The sequence below is a fragment of the Chiroxiphia lanceolata genome, chromosome 25 (genome assembly GCF_009829145.1).
Source record: "Chiroxiphia lanceolata isolate bChiLan1 chromosome 25, bChiLan1.pri, whole genome shotgun sequence".
Taxonomy (NCBI): domain Eukaryota; kingdom Metazoa; phylum Chordata; class Aves; order Passeriformes; family Pipridae; genus Chiroxiphia; species Chiroxiphia lanceolata.
In genome coordinates, this window is record NC_045661.1 from 1,358,501 (window position 1) to 1,379,308 (window position 20,808).

The window sequence follows — 20,808 nt, forward strand, 5'->3', positions numbered from 1 at the left end:
AGGCCCCTTCCTGGTGTTCCCAGGTGAAATATCCCACAGGGCCTGGCCAACGTGATGGTTGCACCCTCTCCTCCCATGGCCTCGACTCCGTGAGCGTCTCCTCACCAGTGTTTCTCACACTGTTCTTTGCAGGCTGTGGAGGAAGCCCATTTCTGCACCTCTCTCCACCTCTCTCTCTCTCTCTCTCTCTCTCTCTCTCTCCTCTCAGCAGTTTGAGTTTCCCTCCTTTCCGTCAGACTGTGTCCGGGTGCTTGTTCTGTCCGTGTGGGGTCTGTTGTGACGTGGAGGTGTCCGATGTGGAGCTGCCGTGAGCTCCGGGGTGTCTCGAGCCATCGAGCAGCAGCAGCCAGGAGGGGACAGGTCCCGGGGCAGCAATGGGGCCACTGCTGCTCCTCCAGCTCCAACAGCTGAGGAGGAGCCTCTCAGGGGGATTCCCACCCTCTTCCCCATCCCTCTCCAAAGCTTCCAGACTTGGGTTTCCCCAGTGCAGACTTTCAGCTGGACTAGAGCAATCGTAGGCACAGGAAGCCTGGCTGTCTCGGGTCCTAAACGTGTGGTGGATGGCTCAGGGCTGGGATTCAAGGAGCTGGCTCCCTCCTCTTCAATCTCCATCCGATTTCTAACCGTCCCCTCCATCTCACCCCCTCAGTCACTTCCCTGGCGAGTGATTCCTGCTGAGCTGCCCACAGGGCACTGCAGAGGTGGCACTGGGAGGGAGTGGGATGATCATCAAGGGACTGGGGGGACTGGAGCAGCTCTGGGGTCAGCCCAAAGCGCTCCCAGTCTGCTGCAGGGTTAGAGGCTGGATGAATCCAGTCTCCACCCCAAAACCTGGCCAGAGGGTTTCTTGCAGCGCTGCCTTAGAGTTGTGACCAGTGCCAGTGTCACCTCTGAGGATCCCTTATCCATGGGCTGGGGTAGATGACAAAAAACTGCCCCATAGAGAGGTGGCAGGGCCCTGGGACACGGAGATTCCATGTGCTCGGATGCGTGTGTCGCCGGGAATGGTTCTTGGTCTGGGTTTTCTCTCTCTCTCTCCCACCACCATCTTTCTCAGTGGTGTCCTCCAGGGTTTCCCGGTCTCTCTCCTATTCACACGTGGTGTCTTATTTTGCCCTTGGGCTGTAGCTAAAACTCAGGATGGTGTGGCCTTAGAAATTCAGCCCCTGAAGAGCCAGGAAGGGGTGGAAAATGAGGAGAAGGAGAAGAAGAAGGTGAAGGTGCCCAAGAAGGAGAAGTCTGTGCTGCAAGGGAAGCTCACACGCCTGGCGGTGCAGATCGGGAAGGCAGGTGAGTGGTGATGGCCTGGCATGAGCCACCACCCCAGAGCTGGTGGAGAAGGGCTGTCCCTGTCCCCTGTGTCCCCTGTGTCCCCTGCATCCCCTCACTCTGCCCCGTGTGTGTCCCCAGGGCTGATCATGTCAGCCATCACCGTCATCATCCTGGTGCTGTACTTCGTGATCGACACGTTCGGGGTGCAGAAGCGGCCCTGGCTGGCCGAGTGCACCCCCATCTACATCCAGTACTTCGTCAAGTTCTTCATCATCGGGGTCACGGTGCTGGTGGTGGCCGTGCCCGAGGGGCTCCCGCTGGCCGTCACCATCTCCCTGGCCTACTCCGTGAAGGTGAGACCGCGGCGCCGCGGGGTCGCTGGGGCTGCGACGGGGGAACTCGGGCTGCCGGCTCTGACCCTCCCGCTCGTGGGTGCCCGTTGCAGAAAATGATGAAGGACAACAACCTCGTGAGGCACTTGGACGCGTGCGAGACCATGGGCAACGCCACGGCCATCTGCTCGGACAAGACGGGCACGCTGACCATGAACCGCATGACCGTGGTGCAGGCCTACGTGGGGGACACCCACTACCGCCAGATCCCCGACCCCGAAGCCATCCTGCCCAAAATCCTGGACCTCATCGTCCACGGCGTCGCCATCAACTCGGCCTACACGTCCAAGATCCTGGTGAGCTGGAGAAACACCGCCCCGTGTGTCCTCTGCAGCTCCGTCCCCAGGTTTGGCATCGCTTTTTCCCTTCCTTTCCCCTCTCCAGCCGCCCGAGAAGGAAGGGGGGCTGCCCCGGCAGGTGGGGAACAAGACGGAGTGTGCCCTGCTGGGCTTCGTGCTGGACCTGAAGCAGGATTACCAGGCCGTGCGCAACGAGGTGCCCGAGGAGAAGCTCTACAAGGTCTACACCTTCAACTCCGTGCGCAAGTCCATGAGCACGGTGCTGAAGAACAGCAACGGCGGCTTCCGCATGTACAGCAAGGGCGCCTCCGAGATCATCCTCCGCAAGTAACTGTCCCCCCTCGCCCCATCCCGGGGGCTTCGGGCTCTCGCTGCCCCGGGGGAGCTGTTTGGGGGGGCTGCGGGGTGAGGGGTGGGGAGGGGAGGTGACTCCCGGGAGGTGCTGCCCTGCAGAGGGTTTAACTGGTTCTGGGTGGCTTTGGGAAAGCTGGCGGGAGCTGTGGGTCGGGGGATGCCCCCGTTTTGCAGGTGGGGGTGGCAGGGGGACGTGCCACCAGTGGTGACCCTTGCCCTCCTCCTGACCCTTGCCCTCCTCCCGGTCCTCAGGTGCACCAAGATCCTGGACAAGAACGGCGACCCCCGAGTGTTCAAGGTGAAGGACCGGGACGAGATGGTGAAGAAGGTGATAGAGCCCATGGCCTGCCACGGGCTGAGGACCATCTGCCTGGCGTTCCGGGACTTCCCTGGGGACGCTGAGCCCGACTGGGACAGCGAGAACGAGATCCTGTCTGACCTGACCTGCATCGCCGTGGTGGGCATCGAGGACCCTGTGCGGCCAGAGGTACTGACCCCGCTCTGCCCCAGCTGTCCTGCACCATTCCAGGACCAGGGACCCCTTTCCCGACTGCTCAGGACCACGAGCCCCTTAGCAAGCCCAGGCACCTCCTCTGTGTCCATCCCTGGAGTGCCCCACACCACCAGCTCCCTGCTGCTGGTGTTTCTCTCCCACCCCTGGACAAAATGACCTGGTGACGGGGGGTTTCCACCCAAACTTTCCACCCCAACTGCTCCAGAGATCTGTGCACAAGCCAGGCTGGTTCCACATGGGTGAAAGGTGGACGGAAACACCACGGAGGAGGGATGGGGGTGTTGGAAAAGGACAGGGCTGGTGGAGCTGGTTTGCCCCTCTCAGCTGCTGCCCCCACCATGGGGGTGCCAAGCTGGTAGCTGGGCAAATGCAATAAGCCCCCCCATTCCTGCCTCTGCATTCCAATTTGGAGCTTGCCCCCGTGCTCCTGCCTTGCCTGGATCTTTTCCTGATTAGATGTCCAAGTATCTGGCTCTGGGAATTGCATTACAGATGCCCCGTCTGCACCGGCTCTGGAGGCCCTTGATTCAATTTGCTAATTCCTCACTAACATCCTCTTCCCCCACCGTTCCATAATGGATAAACCCATTAGTGCTGCTGGAGTGGGGTGGGAAGGGGGGGAAATGCCCCTGTTTCTATGGTGGCCTGGCAATGCCTTGGCACCCGGTGCCGTGGTGTGACAGGGAGGTGGCAGCGAGGTTCCCTTCCCCCTGGGGCAGCGGATGCAGGTTCCTCACCCCGCCAGAGCCCCTTTCCAGGTCCTCTTAGGGAGGCTGGGAGAGGAGCTGCCTGGCTCCTCTGGGATACCCAGTGCCAAACTGAGCACCCTGCCTGTGTCCCCCCCAAACTCTATCCTTGTCCCCCAGGTGCCAGATGCCATCCAGAAGTGCCAGCGTGCGGGGATCACCGTCCGGATGGTGACAGGGGACAACATCAACACTGCCCGTGCCATCGCCACCAAGTGTGGCATCCTGCTGCCAGGGGAGGACTTCCTGTGCCTGGAGGGGAAGGAGTTCAACCGGCTCATCCGCAACGAGAAGGGAGAGGTGGGGAACAGCCCTGGGCACTGCTCTGCAGAGGGCGTGGGTGGCCTGAATCCCGGTGGGATTCCCTCCTCTCCCTGGAGAATTGTAGCTGCTGGGATGCTCACCCAGCCAGACACAGGGTGCTTGGGGGTGAAGGTGCTGTCCTGTCCCAGCTGGAGTTTGCTCTCTGGTGGGGCAGAATATTCCAGAGGGGTCACTTCCCTTTCTCCCCTGGTTTTGTCCCGCAGGTGGAACAGGAGCAGCTGGACAAGATCTGGCCCAAGCTGCGGGTGCTCGCCCGCTCCTCCCCCACTGACAAGCACACTCTGGTGAAAGGTGAGCTCATCCTGCTCTTCCCGGGTGCTTTTCCAGCATGATCCAGGCTGGGAGCCTGTCCTTGGGGTTTAATTTCTCTGCACTGCTTGTCCCCCTGTCAGGAATTATCGACAGCACCGTTGGTGACCAGAGGCAGGTGGTGGCTGTGACCGGGGACGGGACCAACGATGGCCCAGCCTTGAAGAAAGCAGATGTTGGCTTTGCCATGGTATGGACAGGCCATGGGTTTTCCTTTGCTCCCTGGGATGAGAAAACTGATGGCATGTTTGGTTATTCCCAACATTGAAATCATTTCCGGACCGGTGAAACTCTTTTCCAAATCTACAGGATGGCTTAAAAACTAAGAAAGAAACCTCATCTGGAGGTTTGATTTGATTTTCATGTATTGTATTGGCCTGTTAGCAAGGGATTGGGAAGCCATTCCCTGGGGGCCTGGCTTGGGGCTGGGCTCTGTCCCACCTGGAGGGACCTTGTTGGGCTGAAGGTGACACTGCACTTGCAGAGCCCCCAGAGCAGGGACCTGCCAAGTTTGTCCCTGCAGTTCTTCACCCCAGCTCCAAGCACGGTGCTGGCACTGGCTTTGGGGGTTTGCTCGCAGTGGAGAGCTCTGATCTCCTGGTTTGCTGCTCTTTTTTGCCCTGTCTCAAAGAAGCAGGAAAACAAACCTGTTGTTTTTAACAGGTTTCCCATGGATTGTCAGAAATTTAGGGATGTGAGTGGGAGCCAGGTGTTGGGTGGAGCCTTGTGAGCTTTGAACAAGTGAGAAATTTTGGGGGAGTGTTTTTAGGAATGTGTTAAATATCTAAGGAAATTCTGGAGCCTTTTGGATGAGCAGCAGAAAGTAGGCGACTGTGCCTCTGGAGCTTGTGCCCTTCAACAGCCTGATCTGAGATGGGATGGGGTCTGGCAAATCCCAAGAGAATTCCTCTGGGAAAGCACCAGGGAATGGGCTCATTAAGGCCATGGCTTTGGCGCATTTAATGACTGCAGGACGAGCGCCTCAGTGTGCCCGTGGTGGGAATCACAGCCAGCCCAGCGCCCGTCCGGCTCCCTGTCCTTGGAGACGCTGCCGGTGGTTTTTGGGAGTCTGGGGGGCTGCCGTCACCCCGGCTGGGGCAGAAGGCACCGGGATTTCGAGCTGCTGACCTCTCCTTCGTTTGGGATCCCAACCCTCCCGTGCAGCAGAGATGCCCAGCCTGGGATGCCCGTGTTCCCTGGCAGGAGGAGGAAGCTGTTTTCCAGCTTTGCTGCACCGTGGCCCTGTCTGGGACGTGCACAGGCACAGGCTGGAAGGCAGGGCTGACTCAGAGCCCTGGAGCTGAGCCGGTGTCTGTCCTTGGAGGCTCTGCTGCTTTGGAGCTCCGCTCTCCCGAGCGCGTTGGCGAGCGCGGGCTGGCACCGGCTGCTCTGGCTCTGTTGGATTTTCCTTTTGGGGGCTGTTTCTGGGAAGAAGCAGAGCCAGGCAGACAGAGCCCGTCTCCATGACTCACCCCACCGCTTCTCCCCGCTCCCCAAGGGCATCGCAGGCACGGACGTGGCCAAGGAGGCCTCGGACATCATCCTCACGGACGACAACTTCACCAGCATCGTCAAGGCCGTCATGTGGGGCCGCAACGTCTACGACAGCATCTCCAAGTTCCTGCAGTTCCAGCTGACTGTGAACGTCGTGGCCGTCATCGTGGCCTTCACGGGCGCCTGCATCACCCAGGTACGGGGACAGGGCAGGAAGGCTGGGGGATTTAACAGGTTGTCTGTGGATTGTGAGCAGGAGCCAGGTGCTGGGCGGAGCCTTGTGAGCCCGTGTAGGGAGCTTTGAGCAGATGAGAAATGCTTTGGGAGTGTTTTCAGAGAGGTGTTAAACGTCCTGGAGAGGATTTCAGGAGGAGGGCCGAGGCTCCTGCGGAGCAAGGAGGGAGAAGAGGGTGCCTTTGGGGGTGTGACGTGTTCTCCCCACTCTTCTCTCTGCAGGACTCCCCCCTGAAGGCTGTGCAGATGCTGTGGGTGAACCTGATCATGGACACCTTCGCCTCCTTGGCCCTGGCCACAGAGCCCCCCTCTGAGTCCCTGCTGCTGCGCAAGCCCTACGGCCGCAACAAGCCGCTCATCTCCCGCACCATGATGAAGAACATCCTGGGCCACGCCGTGTACCAGCTCACCATCATCTTCACACTGCTCTTTGCAGGTGAGCTGTGAGCCCTGAGGAATGGTGGGGGGAAAGGGAAAGGGGCAGAGCCCCAGCCCTGCCTGCAAAGCACCATTCCTCCCCAAGGGGACCCTCGGTCTCAGCTGTCACTCAGTGACCCGGTGTTGGCCAGGATGGAGCTTGTTTAATGATGGGTGGGAAGCAGAGGGATGATATGAAGAGGAATTTTTGCTCTGGAGACCTCTGGGTGCACAGACAGTTTTGGCTTTTCAACATCCCTAAGGAATTCAGGGTTCAGTGGGGGCAGCACAGGGGGCTCCAGCCGGGTCAAGGGATCTCCAGTGATCTTGGGATCCTAATTCCACCTCCACCAGCGCAGAGCAGAAGTGAGGAGCAGGGTCTCACCCTCTCCTCTCTCTTCCCCTCCCCAAACCCGCTTGTGTGCTCAGGGGAGAAGTTCTTTGACATCGACAGTGGCCGGAACGCGCCGCTGCACTCGCCGCCCACCGAGCACTACACCATCGTCTTCAACACCTTCGTCATGATGCAGCTCTTCAACGAGATCAACGCCCGCAAGATCCACGGCGAGAGGAACGTCTTCGAGTCCATCTACCGCAACCCCATCTTCTGCACCGTGGTGCTGGGCACCTTTGCAGCCCAGGTGAGGCTGTGGGGGCAGCGTGGCAATGGGGTGTCGGGGCCGGGAGGGGCCGGTGCCACGGGCAGGACCCACAGCTCTGTCCCGGCCCCTGGTTCTTCTCCAGCTGCTTCCTGGTGACAAAAAAACCTGGACCATCCCTGGCAGTGTTTAAGGCCAAGTTGGATGGATCTCTGAGCAACCTGGTCTAGTGGAAAGTGTCCCTGCCTGTGGCAGGGGGTTCAAACTGGATCGTCTTTAAGATCCCTTTCAAACCAGACCATTCTGTGATTCTGTGATTTGAGGTCTAGAGTGTGTTGGGAGGTACCTCTGGTGTCCCATAAACTTCCCAGCCTCGATGTGAGATCCTTGTTCCCGTTGTAATCCCAGGAAGGAGGGAAAAGCTGTGTGGCCTGAGAGGACCTTCTCGTGCCATGGCTGTGCCCTGCAGCCCTTGGAGCTCCCCAGTGTGTGACTCTTCTCTCCTGTGCTGTAGATCGTCATCGTGGAGTTTGGTGGGAAGCCTTTCAGCTGCTCTGGGCTCACCCTGAGCCAGTGGTTCTGGTGTATTTTTATCGGAGTTGGGGAGCTCCTGTGGGGCCAGGTAAGAACCAGTGTCCCAAACCCGCCCCATGTCTTTCCCTCCCGCTGCCTCCCTGCCCTTGTTCTCCCCAGTATTTATTCAAGGCAGCTTTGGGAGGGGGTGATGCTCCATCCCACACCAGCAGTGAGGAGGGGAGGTTGCTAATCCACTCCTCACTCCCATCCTGCTTCCAGAGGGACACATCCAGCAGTGACATCTCTCTGCTGCATCCCAGTGTGTCTCAGCTGGGTCTGGGCAGCTCGTGCTCCCCTTGGCTGGTGGGCTCCTGCTCCCATGGCCTCAGGCTAAAGAGCTGCTCTCCCTGTCTCTCCCCAGCTGATCTGCACTGTCCCAACCAGCCACCTGAAGTTCCTGAAGGAAGCTGGGCACGGCATCACCAAGGAGGAGATCCCAGAGGAGGAGCTGCCTGAAGACGTGGACGAGATCGACCACGCCGAGATGGAGCTGCGGCGTGGGCAGATCCTGTGGTTCAGGGGTCTCAACAGGATACAGACACAGGTACAGGGGGGCAGCAGGGACGGGGGGGCTCTTCCTTCTCTCTTTCTCCTTCTTTCCCTCCAGGGGATCTTTCTGGAAAGAGGTGACTGCTGCTGCCCGGAGGATGCCATCGCCTCCTGGGCCAGACTTCTCCCACCACCTGTGCCTCTCTGGGTCTGTCCTGGTCGGGGAACCAGGACAGCCTGGCCTTGGGGACATCTCAGGGTGGGGGGAGGCTGCTCTGATGTAGAGCACCATGTCCTGCTGGTCTGCAGGAGGCTGGATGTGCCCCTGCTGGGCACCTCGTGCAGCAGAGGAGGTGGCTTGGAAGGTGTGGGGGGTCCGTGGAGCCACCTAGGCTCTGTCATGCAGTGGGTCAGCACTGGAGCTGCTCTTGGTCACTGCTGGGATGCTGTTCCCAGTGAGGGATGTGCTCATTCTGCACGAGACCCTCTCTGCTCTTTTCTTCCTGACAGCCCCTTGGCTGCTGCCACCCCTCTGTGCCAGCTCTCTGTGCTCCTCACCAGGAGCTCTTGGCCCCACAGCACAGAAGGGGAGGAGAATCTCTCTCTTAATATGCTTTTTACATCAGCTGTTTTTCCCTGACACTCTTTTTTTCCTGAAAGGGTGGGGTTTTTTGCCCCAGACTGGGCAGGGCAGGGAGAGCTCCCTGCAGTGAGGTCAAAGCCCCTCATCTTTCCTGGAGGCCTGGGCAGAGCTGTCCCAGGGAGGAAAGCTCCATGTCCCAGTGTCCCTGGCACACGGGGCTGCTGGGCTACCTTTGTACCTCCTCTCTGTCCCTCTGACAGACAGAGAAAGCCAAAAAGGCCCTGAGAGAGGGGCTGGGGCAGCACAGCAGCTGGGCTGTGCCACAGGAACTTTTCTTCTCCTCTGGGAGATGTTGCCTTCTTGATGCTTTCAAGGTGGAGTTCAAACTTGACTCCCTGCTCGTTGTGAGCAGTGAGGGGCTCTTTGGGGAGCCTGGACAGTGCTGGAAACCAGTGGTTCCCTCAACATGAAGGATGTGCTGGCAGCTCCAGGCTCTTTTGGAAGCAGTCCAGCTGTGTTGGAGGTCTGGGAGGTGCAAAGGGCTGCAGTGCCAGCAGCCAGGTGAGCCTGGAGCCTCCCAGGTGTGGTGGACCTGGGCTGAGATGAGCCCTTGCTCTTGCAACATGAGAAACACTCCTGGATGCACATCCTGGAGCCTCGTTAGGGACTCCTTTCCTGGCTGTGGTGCCCTTGAGCAGAGCAGGCAGGTCCAGCCTGAGCATCTGGGGGCTTCTGTCCCCACTCAGTGTGTCTGAATGAGAGCACAGGGCTCATCCCCTCAGCCCAGCCTGGGGCACTGGGGAAAAGAGGGGCATCAAACTGGGGAAGGAGTGAAGCTGTGGGTGAAGTCCCTCCAGTTGAGCCAGAGCTTCACGTGGGTCTGGAGGAGGTGTCCCTGCCACAGGAGCTGTGCTCCCTGCACAGGGCTGGGGACACTCCAGCTGCAAAGTGTCCAGGAAGCCAAGGTGGCACCTGGATCCTGCCTGGTTCCTCTGCCCTTGGAGCACATCCACAGAACTGTGGCCCCACCACCAAGGATACTTCTTGCTGCATTCCTGCCCCCTCCAGCTCTGCTCCAGAGCCCTGAGCCTGGGAGAGGGGCTGAAATGTCTCCAGCTGTGGGCACGTGGTGTGTGCCACGATTCAGCCCCCCCAGCTGAACACACCCCATGGGGCCGAGGGACCACAAACCCTTTGCCAGTGCAGTTTTCTGGACCCACCGGCTGCCAGCTCGCACCTCTGCCCACCCTCTCTCTTCCTCTGCTCCTGCTGCGGATTGCTGGGATAACCCAAGGTGTTTCCTCTGTCACTCCCTCCCACCACGGTCTCTCTGGTGGTGGGGGGGTAACTCCTGCTGCTCTCGCTCCCGTGGGAGGGGCAGAGGCTGGAAGGTGACCCCTCTGCTCCCCGGAACACCAGCCCAACCCGGTGGGGGCTTACAGGGTGGGGGGCTCTCTCCTCCCTCCTCCCCACCTGTCCATCCTCCTTCTTCCTTCCTGTCTGTGTGTGTCTGCCCGACCCCCCTGCTCCCCTCCCTCCCTGCCCCTGCCCCTGTCCCTGCCCGGGCGACGCTATCTCACTCTCTGGTTCTTTGCAGATGGACGTAGTTTACACATTCCAGACCGGCGCCTCCTCTTTGCAGGGAGCCCTCAGGAGACAGCCTTCCATCGTGAGCCAGCACCACGATGTAAAAAATGTTTCTAGCCCAACCCATGTAGCTCTTTCCTCCGTCAATTCCACTCCCACCACTTCTGCTGTTGCTGCTGCTGCTGCATCTCCTCCTGCGGGCAGTGAGTGATAGTCTATTACAATGCATGACTTCTAATAACCACAGAGAGCACCTGCACCCACCTAACCCGGCCTGTTCTCTCTCCCTCTAAACCCTGACTCGCACACTGGTTCCCAACATGAAGGATGGGGCGGGAAAGCGTTAAAAAAACCCATGGTTTTGATGCTTTTGTTGCACCTTTAACAAGTTGACCTTTCTGGTCCTTCCCCCCCCCCAGTCCTTGTTGCTTCCTCCGTTTTTTACCTCTTCTCCTCCTTTGCAGGGCTGACGTTTGAGTCCACCCCCCCAAAAGGGGTGCAAAAACTGGCAGCTCTTGTTCAAAGAGCCCTGTGTTCATGAGCAGCTAAAAGCACTGCTGTGAGAGGGGCAACACTGAGCCCAAACTCTGCTGGTTCTTTCCACCACGGCTCTGCCCAGCCCCAGGACGCCCCAGGAGGGCAGGGGTGGGCAGAGGCGTTGCTTTCCTGCAGCTGTAAATCTGTTTGGAGGCAGAGTGGCCACTGGGACCTTCCCCCAGTGTGCTGCAGGGCTGGCTGAGCCGTGGGGAGGGCGTGTGAGGAGCAGGATTTGCTCCTGCCGTGGGTGGGAGGTTGGTTGGACTGTGAACAGCCCTGACCGTGGCTCAGCTGGCCCGTGGTGACACCTCGGGGCTGCTCCCCTGGTTCAGAGCTGGTTTGGAAGCAAGCAGCCTCTGTGTCCCCCCTGGGGGCTTGCATGGCACGTGGGACAGAGCTGAGTGTGCCCTGTGCTGCCCTGGGGCTCTGTGGGCACAGCCCAGGGCTCTGCTGGTCCCCTGGCAGCCAGAGCATCCTCAGCACCCACCTTGTCCTGCACACGCTGGTCCTCAGTGTGTGCAGACACGGCGCTGTGCACGCAAACGGGATGGAAACCACTGATTTTTCCAGTGGGAAAGCTGGATCCTGGATCTAGCAGTGGGTTTCCAGGCCAAAATAATCCCTGCCTGGTGCAGAGCCCCTCTCTGTGCTCGTGGGGAGCTGCGTGTCCGGGCTGGGGGAGCACGTGAACGTGAGTTCTCTCTGCAGGCTGTGCCAGGCTGGGAGTAGGTTGTGTGTCTTTCCTGGATAATTGGCTTTTTTACTGCACAGTCACTTTCCGTGTTCTCCTCTTATTAGAGAAATATCCTCGGTGACTTTCTGAATAGCTTTCAGTCTCCACTGTTTATGCACTGTGGGGGAGGAGAGAGAATTTCGGATAATTTTGTTTTCTCTCTCTGTTTAGCTGACTCTGGTGCTTGGATTTGATTGTGTTTAACCCCAGTGTTTCTGAAGCAGCACAGCTGCCTCTCTGCTCCCGCCTGCATCTGGGCACCACCGAGACTTTCTAATGGGAGAAAAGCTGCTTAGGGGGGCTCAGGGTAGTGGGCTGGGGGGGAGGCAAGACCAAAATGCAGGTTTTTTGCGGTCTGTGCATTAATTCCCTCCTCAGATTTGCAGCAAGTGAATAGATAACCTGGATAGCTCGTGCCCTTCCAGGCAGCAAATCCACCAGGAGCTAACCCAGGTCCCCAAGTCTTGCCTCTGTTTTCTGCCTGGACTTCTCTTTTTCCCTCTGCTGTTTCCCTCTCTCCCAGAGCTCCTCTTCCCTCCACACAGATCCATGGTGTCCCTCTGCCTCCCACTGCACTCCTGGGGATGAGTTCTCCAGGGCTGGACCTCAGCAGCCTCGCTGCTGTGTCCCTCCTGGGCTGGTGGAGAGGCAGGGAATGACCCTCTGGAGATGGTTTGCAGAGCTGGGCTGCTCTCCCTGGGAATTCTGCCCTGGAGTGAGGGTGCTGGGCACAGCCAGGGGTCAGCAGTGGGGCTGATTCTGGCCTCGTGCAGAGGATGTAACTCCCATCTCCATGGGAGCAGAGGGGTTTGCCCAACACGTCGTGGTGCTGCAGGGCTGGTGTGAAATGAGAGTAAATTCCAAGCCTGGAGGTTGTGTGAAGGTTCCAGGTGGAGAGGAGGCGTGAGCAGGGAGGGAGGTGGGCTTCCAGCTTGGAAGGGGAGGGTTTGGGTTTTGTTTGCACTGCCTGGCTCATTCAGAACACATTTCCTTGCTGTTCTGTTCCTTTGACAAGGGAACAGCTGAATTCATTTCACAGCAGCTGCTGACAGAGATGGTTGAAGGAGGAAAATCTGAGCAAAGCTGCAGCAGAAGCTCCTTGGTGGAGCTGCAGGCAGTGAGGGGGCAGAGACAGCCTGGGCTCCAGGGCTTGAGGTGGTGGGGCAGGGAGGGCTCCTGGGGAGCTGCTCCTGCCTCTGTGCTGGGCTGAGCACCTCGTTGCTTTGGCAGTCCCTGGGCTCTCCTTGGCCTGTTTGGGTTGGTTATACTTGATTCAGTGCATTCTGCATTTCAGGGGTCAGGGATTGCAGGTGCTGTTCTCAAGGTGCTGGTGATGTGACAGATTGGAGGTGGCCTGTGTGGTCCTGTGCACTCCCACTGACCTCACCCAGGCTCTTCCTGTGGTGTTAGTGCAGCAAACCCAGCTCGGAATTTCTGTTTCCAGCTCCACCAACCTTCCATTTTTGCAGGGCAGCTGGTGCTCCAGCACCAGGGAGCACCATCATCTCCTCATCAGTGTCTCCAGCTCATGTGTGTGTGCTGGTCCATGTGTGTGTGTGTGTGTGTGCAAGAGCTGGGGGGGTTGTTTCCAGCCTGTGCCAGGGGATGCCACTCTCATGGTGCAGCACCATCCTTCTGAGCCAGGTGCAGAGGGGACTCAGAAGGGCATCCCCTGTGAGAGGAGCCCTGGAACACCTTGCAGGTCAAACTCCCCAGGCATGAGGCTCTTTGAGGAACCTCTCTGGTCTGGGTTGGTGAGTGCTGCTGGTGCTGAGAGCAGAGATCCCCAGGAGGCTCTTGCTGGCTGTGCTGGTTGGTGAGCTCCCTCCTGGCCTGGCTGGGCACCACGCTGAGGTGGGCAGTTAAACACAGCTCTGCTCCCCCCCCATCCTGCAGCCTGGTCAGAGGGGGGGCAGAACACACATAGCTCCTCATTTGCCTCATCAGAAAGGGGGTACCTGGATCCTTCTCCCTCCAGCTCTGCACATTCTCCACTCCCTTGGCCAGTGGCTGAGTGATGGGGAAGCTCTGGGATGTAGCACAGGGATGCTGCTCCCCCACCCCTCCTGTGGGATCTGTGGATCTCCTCCCTTTTGTGCCCCAGCTTCAGCCCACGGGGACACTGGGAGAGCAGGCAGGGGGCTGGGATGGGGTGGGGACTGGGTTCCTCTGGTGCTGGGAGCAGGTGAAGGTGGCTGATGAGCAGCAGTGCTCCTTCCATGGAGCAGGAGATGGAGCAGGATGACTGGCACTGCTCCAGGGAGGTGTCATCGACAGCCCTGCTGCTCCCAGTGGGGCTGAACAAGGTCTCAGAGTGGTCTGGAGGCATTTCCTTGGGACAGGAGGAGTTGAGCAGATCTCCTGGTCCCAGATGAACTCTGATTAACAGAGCAAAGGCTTCTGTTCCTTCCATAAACCTCACGAGACCTTGGATCTGATACTTGGATCTGACCTAACAACTGCAAGGGAGGGCGAGAGCTGGAAGGGTCGAGGCTGGATTTCCAGAGGGTCTGGAGGGAGCAGTAAATCCACTGCAAGCCACCATCCAGGCTTGTTTCCAGACCTCTCCCTTCCAGTGCAGTGGAGGCAGCAGAACCATTCCCTGTTTGTCCAAACCAGGCTCTGGATCTCCTGCTTGTAACACGTTGGCTTTTGGGGGAGCTGCCCCGTGGGTTTCCCAGGAGCGTGGCTGGGATTCTGAGCAAAGAGAGTGGTTTTCATGCAGAACATCCAACAGAATTAGCTGCCTTTGGAAACCACTGGGTCTGCTGGTGTAGGGAAGGATCCAGAGCTCCAGCTGTGTGGGGAACCTCACACAGATCTGGCTTCCTTCGTGCACGCTTAGCTGGGTTAGCTGATCGTGGCATCCACTTGGATCTGGTGCTTCCCATGGGCTTGAAAAGTTGGTGACACCTTTTTAAAGCCCATTCCTTTCCCCAGGTCTAGCAGTGAACTAGAACAAACACACCCATGGCTCCCACGGTAGAGTGTTTTGAACCTGCTGTTTGTCTAACCCACCTCTTTTTTGAGTCGTAGTTCCACCCTGTTGTCCTCGTCCATCCCCACGAAACGCGTGTGCACACGTAATGACAACTAATGCATTTTGGCTTCCATCCATTCGGAGCGATCTGGGGGGGTGTGGGGGGGGTTGAGTCGTTTTGTGTCTTTTCTTGCAGCTTCTGAAGTCGCCCCGTAGTCGGTCGATCCCCCCATCACACACCCAGTGCCTGAGTCTGATCCGTGTTGGCCCTCCTAGTTCACCATAGACCTCTCAGTTTGACCCAGCTGTGTGCTCAGTGGTGGTGACTTGTTGTCGTGGTCGTGCTTTTTCGTTTTTTACCGTGTCCTCACTCTTTATTTGGCCTCTCTCCCGGGCTCTCTGGCCCCTCAGAGCCGTGACTAACCCGTCTCTTTTGCCCCCTCCCCGCGCTCCCGGCAGATCAAGGTGGTGAATGCGTTCCGTAGCTCCCTGTACGAAGGCCTCGAGAAACCCGAATCCAGAAGCTCCATCCATAACTTCATGACTCACCCAGAGTTCATCCTGGAGGAAGATGAGCCTCGAACACCATTCCTTGATGGCGCTGAAGACGACCCCGAGACTGACGGGCTCCCGACGCGCGGCGGGGGCAGCCCGGGCGGGCCTCCAGCCCTGAACAGAAATAACAATGCAGTGGACAGCGATCGAGCTGAGCTCTCCGTCCCGGAGCCCGAGAGCCCCTTCCACAGCCTGGAGACATCGGTTTGACCTTAGAACTTGGAACCCCCCCCCTCCTCCTCCTCCTCCTCCTCCTCCTCCTCCTCCACCTCGGCCCCTCGCCCGGTGTGACGTCGGCACCAGTAACTGCTCACACCTCGTGTCAAACTGCTCATACGTATATCATTGGGGTGGGTTTTTTTCGGGGGGGGGGTATTTGTTTTCCTTTGTTTCATTTTGTTGGTTTTTTGGTGTTTTTTTTTTTTACCATGAACCAGAGTGCCACGATGCTGGGTGTTGGGGAGAGAGGCTAGGCCAAAAAAATTGTGCCATCTCCATCCCTCGTTTTCTGTGGTACTCGCCCGGGTGAAGCAGCCAGGTTCTTTCCTCTCCAAGAGTTGGGCTCCAGGCGTCTCTGTCTGTTGGGGGTTTTCACTTTGCAAAATGCATGATCAAAGGAAATTCGAGTTGGTGTAGTCTTACGTGCCCACCCTCAGCCCGAGGGCTGGGCTGCACTTGTGACTTTTATTTTATTTGGGGGTTTTTTTTCCACTTGTGGTTTTTTGGGGTTTTCTTCTAACGTTGGGGTTTGTTCTTTGCTCGTGGGATTTGCCCCCAGGAACTCTGCAGTGGGAAGTGGGGGCAGTCAGCACTCCAGTGTGAAAACTAAGAAATAAAACAACAAAACCCAGCCAGGGGAAGGTGTTTACTCGCAGGTTGAGAGATGTGCACCAGTCTTCCACCTTGAAAAATGGTACCTGACCTTTCCAGCTCCTCCTCTGAGTGTCCACACACACTTTTCTCTCTCTGTTTCCAGATTGGTAGATGAGGAATGAAGGTGACTTGGCTGTAACTTTGCTGGATGGAAAAGATTCTGATTTTTCCACTAAGGTGGAGGTGAACTGGCAGTGAAAAGGTGGTGGGGGAAAAAAAACCCCCACGGTTGTGAGAAATGTGGCTCCTTCCTGGGGAATCTTAAGAGAGGCCTCTCTGCTGCTCTTGATCAGGTGTGAAACTCTTGGTGAGAGCTTTGCCAGGGTTTTGTGGCTCCTGCCATCGAGAGCAGAGGGATTTTTGCCTATTCTGGCTTTTCTGTGCTGTTGGGTTAAATAATCCTTCAGCCTTGGAGCAGCAGCTCCAGTGAACTGCTGAGGAACCTCAGAGCTGTGCCCACCCAAAGCTTTACCAGGCTGAACAGAGAGCAGGCATCGGGGCACTGAGGGCACAGTGGGCCAACTCCCAGGTCATGGAAGGGATGAATTAGGTTGTCTCGTTATCCCATGGAAGGGGGGGAGGCTCCATGGCCAGTGGAGGACCTTTGGCTTCCTGGAGCTGCTTTGCCAGAGGAGGTGGCAGTTGCTTGGTTGGCTGCAGACCTTCCAGAGAAGGTGCTGCTGGAGGCTCAGCCTCACTTGCTGCTTTTCTGGAGGTCATCTCTTCACCCTGTGTCCTGCCTCACCTCCACCTCTTGGAACCTTTTAGGGAGAGTCCTGTTTTTTGGAGCAGAGGCCCCGGTTGGCTCCAAACTGCCCCTCTGGTGATCCATGGCCCTGAGCAGGAGGCAGGATTTGCTTTGCTTGAGTCCCTTCCCCAGGGTTGTGGCCCCGGGCAGGCAGGGCTGGAGGAAGCTCTGCTGCCTTCCTTCCCTCCTTCATCCCAGAGGAAGCTCTGCTGCCTTCCTTCCCTCCTTCATCCCGGAGGAAACTCTGCTGCCTTCCTTCCTTCCTTCATCCCAGAGGAAGCTCTGCTGCCTTCCTTCCCTCCTTCATCCCAGAGGAAGCAGAGAGAACCTGGTTGTAACTGGCTGTACAACATCATCTTTGCCCAGCTCCACCCCTGGGAGCAGCAGGGTTTTAGGGACAAGGGTGGGCTGGGCTGGTTTCTTCTTTCCTTTCCTTTCAGAACGCACAGCAGAATCTCCCGTGCCTTCTCCGAGCACTGCCTGCAGCACCTCCTGCCACGCCAGGGCCCAGTACTTTGCCAAGAAATAAGTGTTCCTTAAACCACAACACAAACCAAGTGTCTTTGTTTTGTTTCCAGCCCAGCCCCGACCCCGTCCCTTCCTCGGGGTGGGAGGAGGGAAGGATGAGCCGCCCCATTCCTGCCCCAGGTAGCTGAGGAAAGGTCCTTCTCCCACCCCTGGTGCCTGGGTGCTGGTGAGGGGTGAAGGTTGGGCTCTACACTGCCAACAGCCAGAAGAAATTGCCACCACTGCCCATCCCAAATTCAGTGTCAACCCCCTCCCTGCCCATCGCTGCCCTCCCCTCCCCAAAACCCACCGTGGGCAGGACCTTTGGGGGGGGAGAGTGCGGGTGGTTCTTGGGTTAAACACGAGTTGGTGACAGGAAAGACCGAAAAGGGGAGGGGAGGGTGGTTGTGGGGGTTTGGTTCTGTGCTAAAAGGTGACATTGCTTAAAAACAAACAAACAAAAAAAAAAACAACAAAAAAAAAAAGATTCACTTTTTTCTATTTTAAATACTCGCAAAAAAAAAAAATACACAAAAAAAAAACCAAGGTGAAAATATGGTGTTCTTACAAGCTTACATAAATATTTATTAAATACTTTTTTTGGGGGGGGGGATGCACCGATTTATTTTGTTGGTTTTTTTTTTCTTTTGATATTTTTTTAATACCTCAGACCTGTTTAAAAAATAAATAAAAAAAAAAAGACTTCAACCAACCAAAAGCCAAGTTTGGAGGCTCTCAAAGTCACTCCCAGAAATCTGTGACTGGCAGGTTGCCACAAGGGTCTGGTCGTTCTTTAGTTGCTCTATTTTTGTCGTTCTAGTTTTCCATATTTAGGAGGGGGAGAAATAATTATATATAAATATTATGCAAAAAAAAAAAAATAATCTAGTTTTCTTTAGATCAGAAACTGATATTTTTACGTCAGCCATATGTATTTTGTTTAAAGAGAAGTAAATAAATAACTCTTGAGTCCCGGCGCGACTGTGTGACGGCAGGTCCAAGGGACAGGTAATTAATTCCGTGGATTAATTAATTCAGCCATCGGATGCCAGTCAGCTTCCTTTTCTCTGAGCAGCCATCTTTCTACTAGACGTTAGTTGGGTGACACAAATGGGGTTTTTTTATATATATATATATATATAAATTATGTTGGTATGGCTGGTTGCTTCAAGTATAAGCGTTTCTTGTGCGTACAAATTTCCTGTAAAGTATTTGGGGGTTTATTTTTTTTGTTTTTTTTTTTTTTTTTTAGTTTCAGTGATATACTGGCAGCAGCTGACTCTTGGCTTAAGTTATTGAGGACATTACAAAAGATTTGGGGGAGATTGGTGCTCCAAAAGGCATGGTCGGCGGCACGAACTTTTGGGGACTCTCTGCAACATGCCTTGACTAGGGGGAGATATATATAAATATATATATATATATTATTATTAATTTTTTTTTTTTGCTTTGTTTGAACTGCCACAAGTGTGCACGGGGGACAGTGCCCGACAGGAACCGAAGTCATACCCTGTGATCCGTGTTAACTTGCCTTGGAATGCTTTGTTATTAAAACACTCTGAACATAATTTTGCATCCAGTTCTTGATCCCAGGAGGGTCTCTGGTGGTGGATTTTTATTTTTATTTTTTTTCTGTGGAATAAATTGGCGGATTGGTACCAAAGACATCCCACCACGCCCTTTGTGTGCGTTGCTGACCAGGCAGCTTCTGAGGCGTTTGCGTTCTGGGCTGAGGTTTCCTTTCTGGTTTGCACAGGGGAGGTTTTTAACTTCGTTTTCAAAGGTTTCGTGCAATAAACTTCGAGGGAAATTTCGGAAACAATCTCAAGAAGGAAAAAAACTAAACCAAATTTTAGCATGGGCGACCTTTGGCTTTTCCCCCCCCGGTGAGGAGTCGATGGCCCGGAGTGCTCAGCCCCAGCTGCTAGGGGGGCACAATGGGAGTGACTGGAAAAACCCCATCCCAAATCCAGGGAGGGCATCTCCAAGGTGCCATGGCCGAGTCCTGCTGCTCTCCACGGCTGCAGGGACCACAGCAAAGTCCCTGGAAGCTTTTGTGGGAGGGCACCTGTAGCTGCATCGTGTCCTGCTCTGTCCTGCTCCTACGAGCTCATGGACGTGGATCCCTAAAACACCCCCCCTGCACTCCCAGCTCTCCCCTTGGAGCACAGGGATGTGGGGGTACCTCTGTCCTGGACCTGCCCCAAACAGAACCACCCAACCAGGTGGGTTTTAGCCCCTGGTTCTTCCTCTTCCAGCATCTCCCCCTGCTGAGCTCTGCTCTCCTCCCACTCACCAAAGGCCCCGATTTTCATCCAGCAAAGCCCATGGCTAAAACTGCCTTTAGTTTATTTCCTCCCCTTCAATAAATATATATATATACAGTATGAAATCAACATTTATGTGTGTGTATATATATTTATCCCGCGCTCTCACAACAAAACTTTCCTTTGAAGAGGGCACGCAGAGCCGAGTTTTTCTTTTCCAGTAACTAAGTATAATAAGCACTGGTATTTTTGTATAAAAACGGGAGAAAAAAATAAAATACAAAACAGAAGACTGAATATTATGTGGTATGCATGACATTAAACAACAACAACAAAAAAAAATGGTGGTTTCAAAGCAATATGTACCCTGGTGTGTTTGCCATATCCTACAGTCCAGCTTAAAGTGCACCTGATCTGTATTGCATTTTGATATTAATCTCTATGTACAATGTTTTGCATGTAATTTATATGGTTCTTGGGAGAAAAAAAAAAAAGAATCTGAATGAATTGTCAGTTGGCTTCTTCTGAGCAAACAGAGTCCAAGCAGAGCTAATACTCCAAGTGGAAGCAGCAGAGTGGTTGAGGGGTGGGAAAAGGGGGTACATAGTTCAAAAGCAGGCGTGCTGGGGGAGAAGGGGGATGGTTTGGAATCAATAAAGCTTTGGCTGTTGAGCAGAAACAATGCACGAGTGCATCCAGAGAATAAACTGTGCCCACGTGTAACTGTGACCTCCTCAGTGTGTCCAGCAGCTTGTGAAATCAGTGCAGGTGCTGGAGGAACGGCTGGGCTTCCCATGGGAGCGTGGGAGTGGGGCCTGCGGGGAGGAAGGAGGGATGGGGATCAAAACGGACCCTGCTGCCACCAGAGCTCCCCTCAGGTTGGGGTTTATCTCCGTGTAAACCTCCCTGTTGAGTGTCCAGGGCTGGCTGGTCACACCCAGGACTCTGCCTCGGGTGTGGCTTCTCCCACCTCCAAGCAAAGTCCAGGATTTGCTGTCAAACACCACCAAATTGGTGCTGCTGGGCTGTGTGGAGCTGCCCTGGAACACGGAACCTCCCTTGTCCCATTCCCCTGGAGCACAGATCCCTCTTTGTCCCATTCCCTTGGAACACAGATCCTTCTTTGTCCTATTCCCTGGAGCACAGATCCTCCCTTGTCCCAGTCCCCAGGAACAGTTCCCCCCTTGTTCCCTTCCCCAATCCCGTATGTGGTGTCTCTGAGGTGATCCTTGGTTGTGATCTCCAAGTCCTGGAGACCAGCTCTGAGCCCTGTCCTGCCTCCACACCAAGAGTACTTTGCCTCCCTTTGCCCAGACAAGAAGGACAACGGGAAATAAAAGCCACCAGCCCCTTAAATACTCTCCTTCCCAAGCAGGTTGATCGTACTGGAGCTGTTTTTCATGGAGAGGCAGTGGCTTC

General features: G+C 56.0%; 1 protein-coding gene across 5 annotated transcripts in view; it reads left to right on the forward strand.

Moving 5' to 3' along the window:
• The window catches only part of ATP2B4 (ATPase plasma membrane Ca2+ transporting 4), a 48,718-nt gene extending 28,600 nt beyond the window's left edge, over window positions 1–20,118 (forward strand). For 2 of the 5 annotated variants that reach the window (XM_032710408.1, XM_032710409.1), the window contains 15 exons: window positions 1,129–1,290; window positions 1,411–1,625; window positions 1,718–1,960; window positions 2,049–2,290; window positions 2,570–2,804; window positions 3,698–3,877; window positions 4,105–4,192; window positions 4,294–4,400; window positions 5,709–5,900; window positions 6,161–6,374; window positions 6,785–6,996; window positions 7,469–7,576; window positions 7,892–8,074; window positions 10,200–10,392; window positions 14,899–15,224. In XM_032710408.1, the coding sequence (XP_032566299.1) occupies window positions 1,129–1,290; window positions 1,411–1,625; window positions 1,718–1,960; window positions 2,049–2,290; window positions 2,570–2,804; window positions 3,698–3,877; window positions 4,105–4,192; window positions 4,294–4,400; window positions 5,709–5,900; window positions 6,161–6,374; window positions 6,785–6,996; window positions 7,469–7,576; window positions 7,892–8,074; window positions 10,200–10,392; window positions 14,899–14,924 (2,600 nt within the window). In that variant the 3' untranslated portion in view covers window positions 14,925–15,224. Of the gene's footprint in view, window positions 1–1,128; window positions 1,291–1,410; window positions 1,626–1,717; window positions 1,961–2,048; window positions 2,291–2,569; window positions 2,805–3,697; window positions 3,878–4,104; window positions 4,193–4,293; window positions 4,401–5,708; window positions 5,901–6,160; window positions 6,375–6,784; window positions 6,997–7,468; window positions 7,577–7,891; window positions 8,075–10,199; window positions 10,393–14,898 lie in introns of all 5 variants that reach the window. The other 3 variants (XM_032710406.1, XM_032710407.1, XM_032710410.1) reach the window with 2 other exon arrangements.
• Window positions 20,119–20,808: the final 690 nt, after the last annotated feature.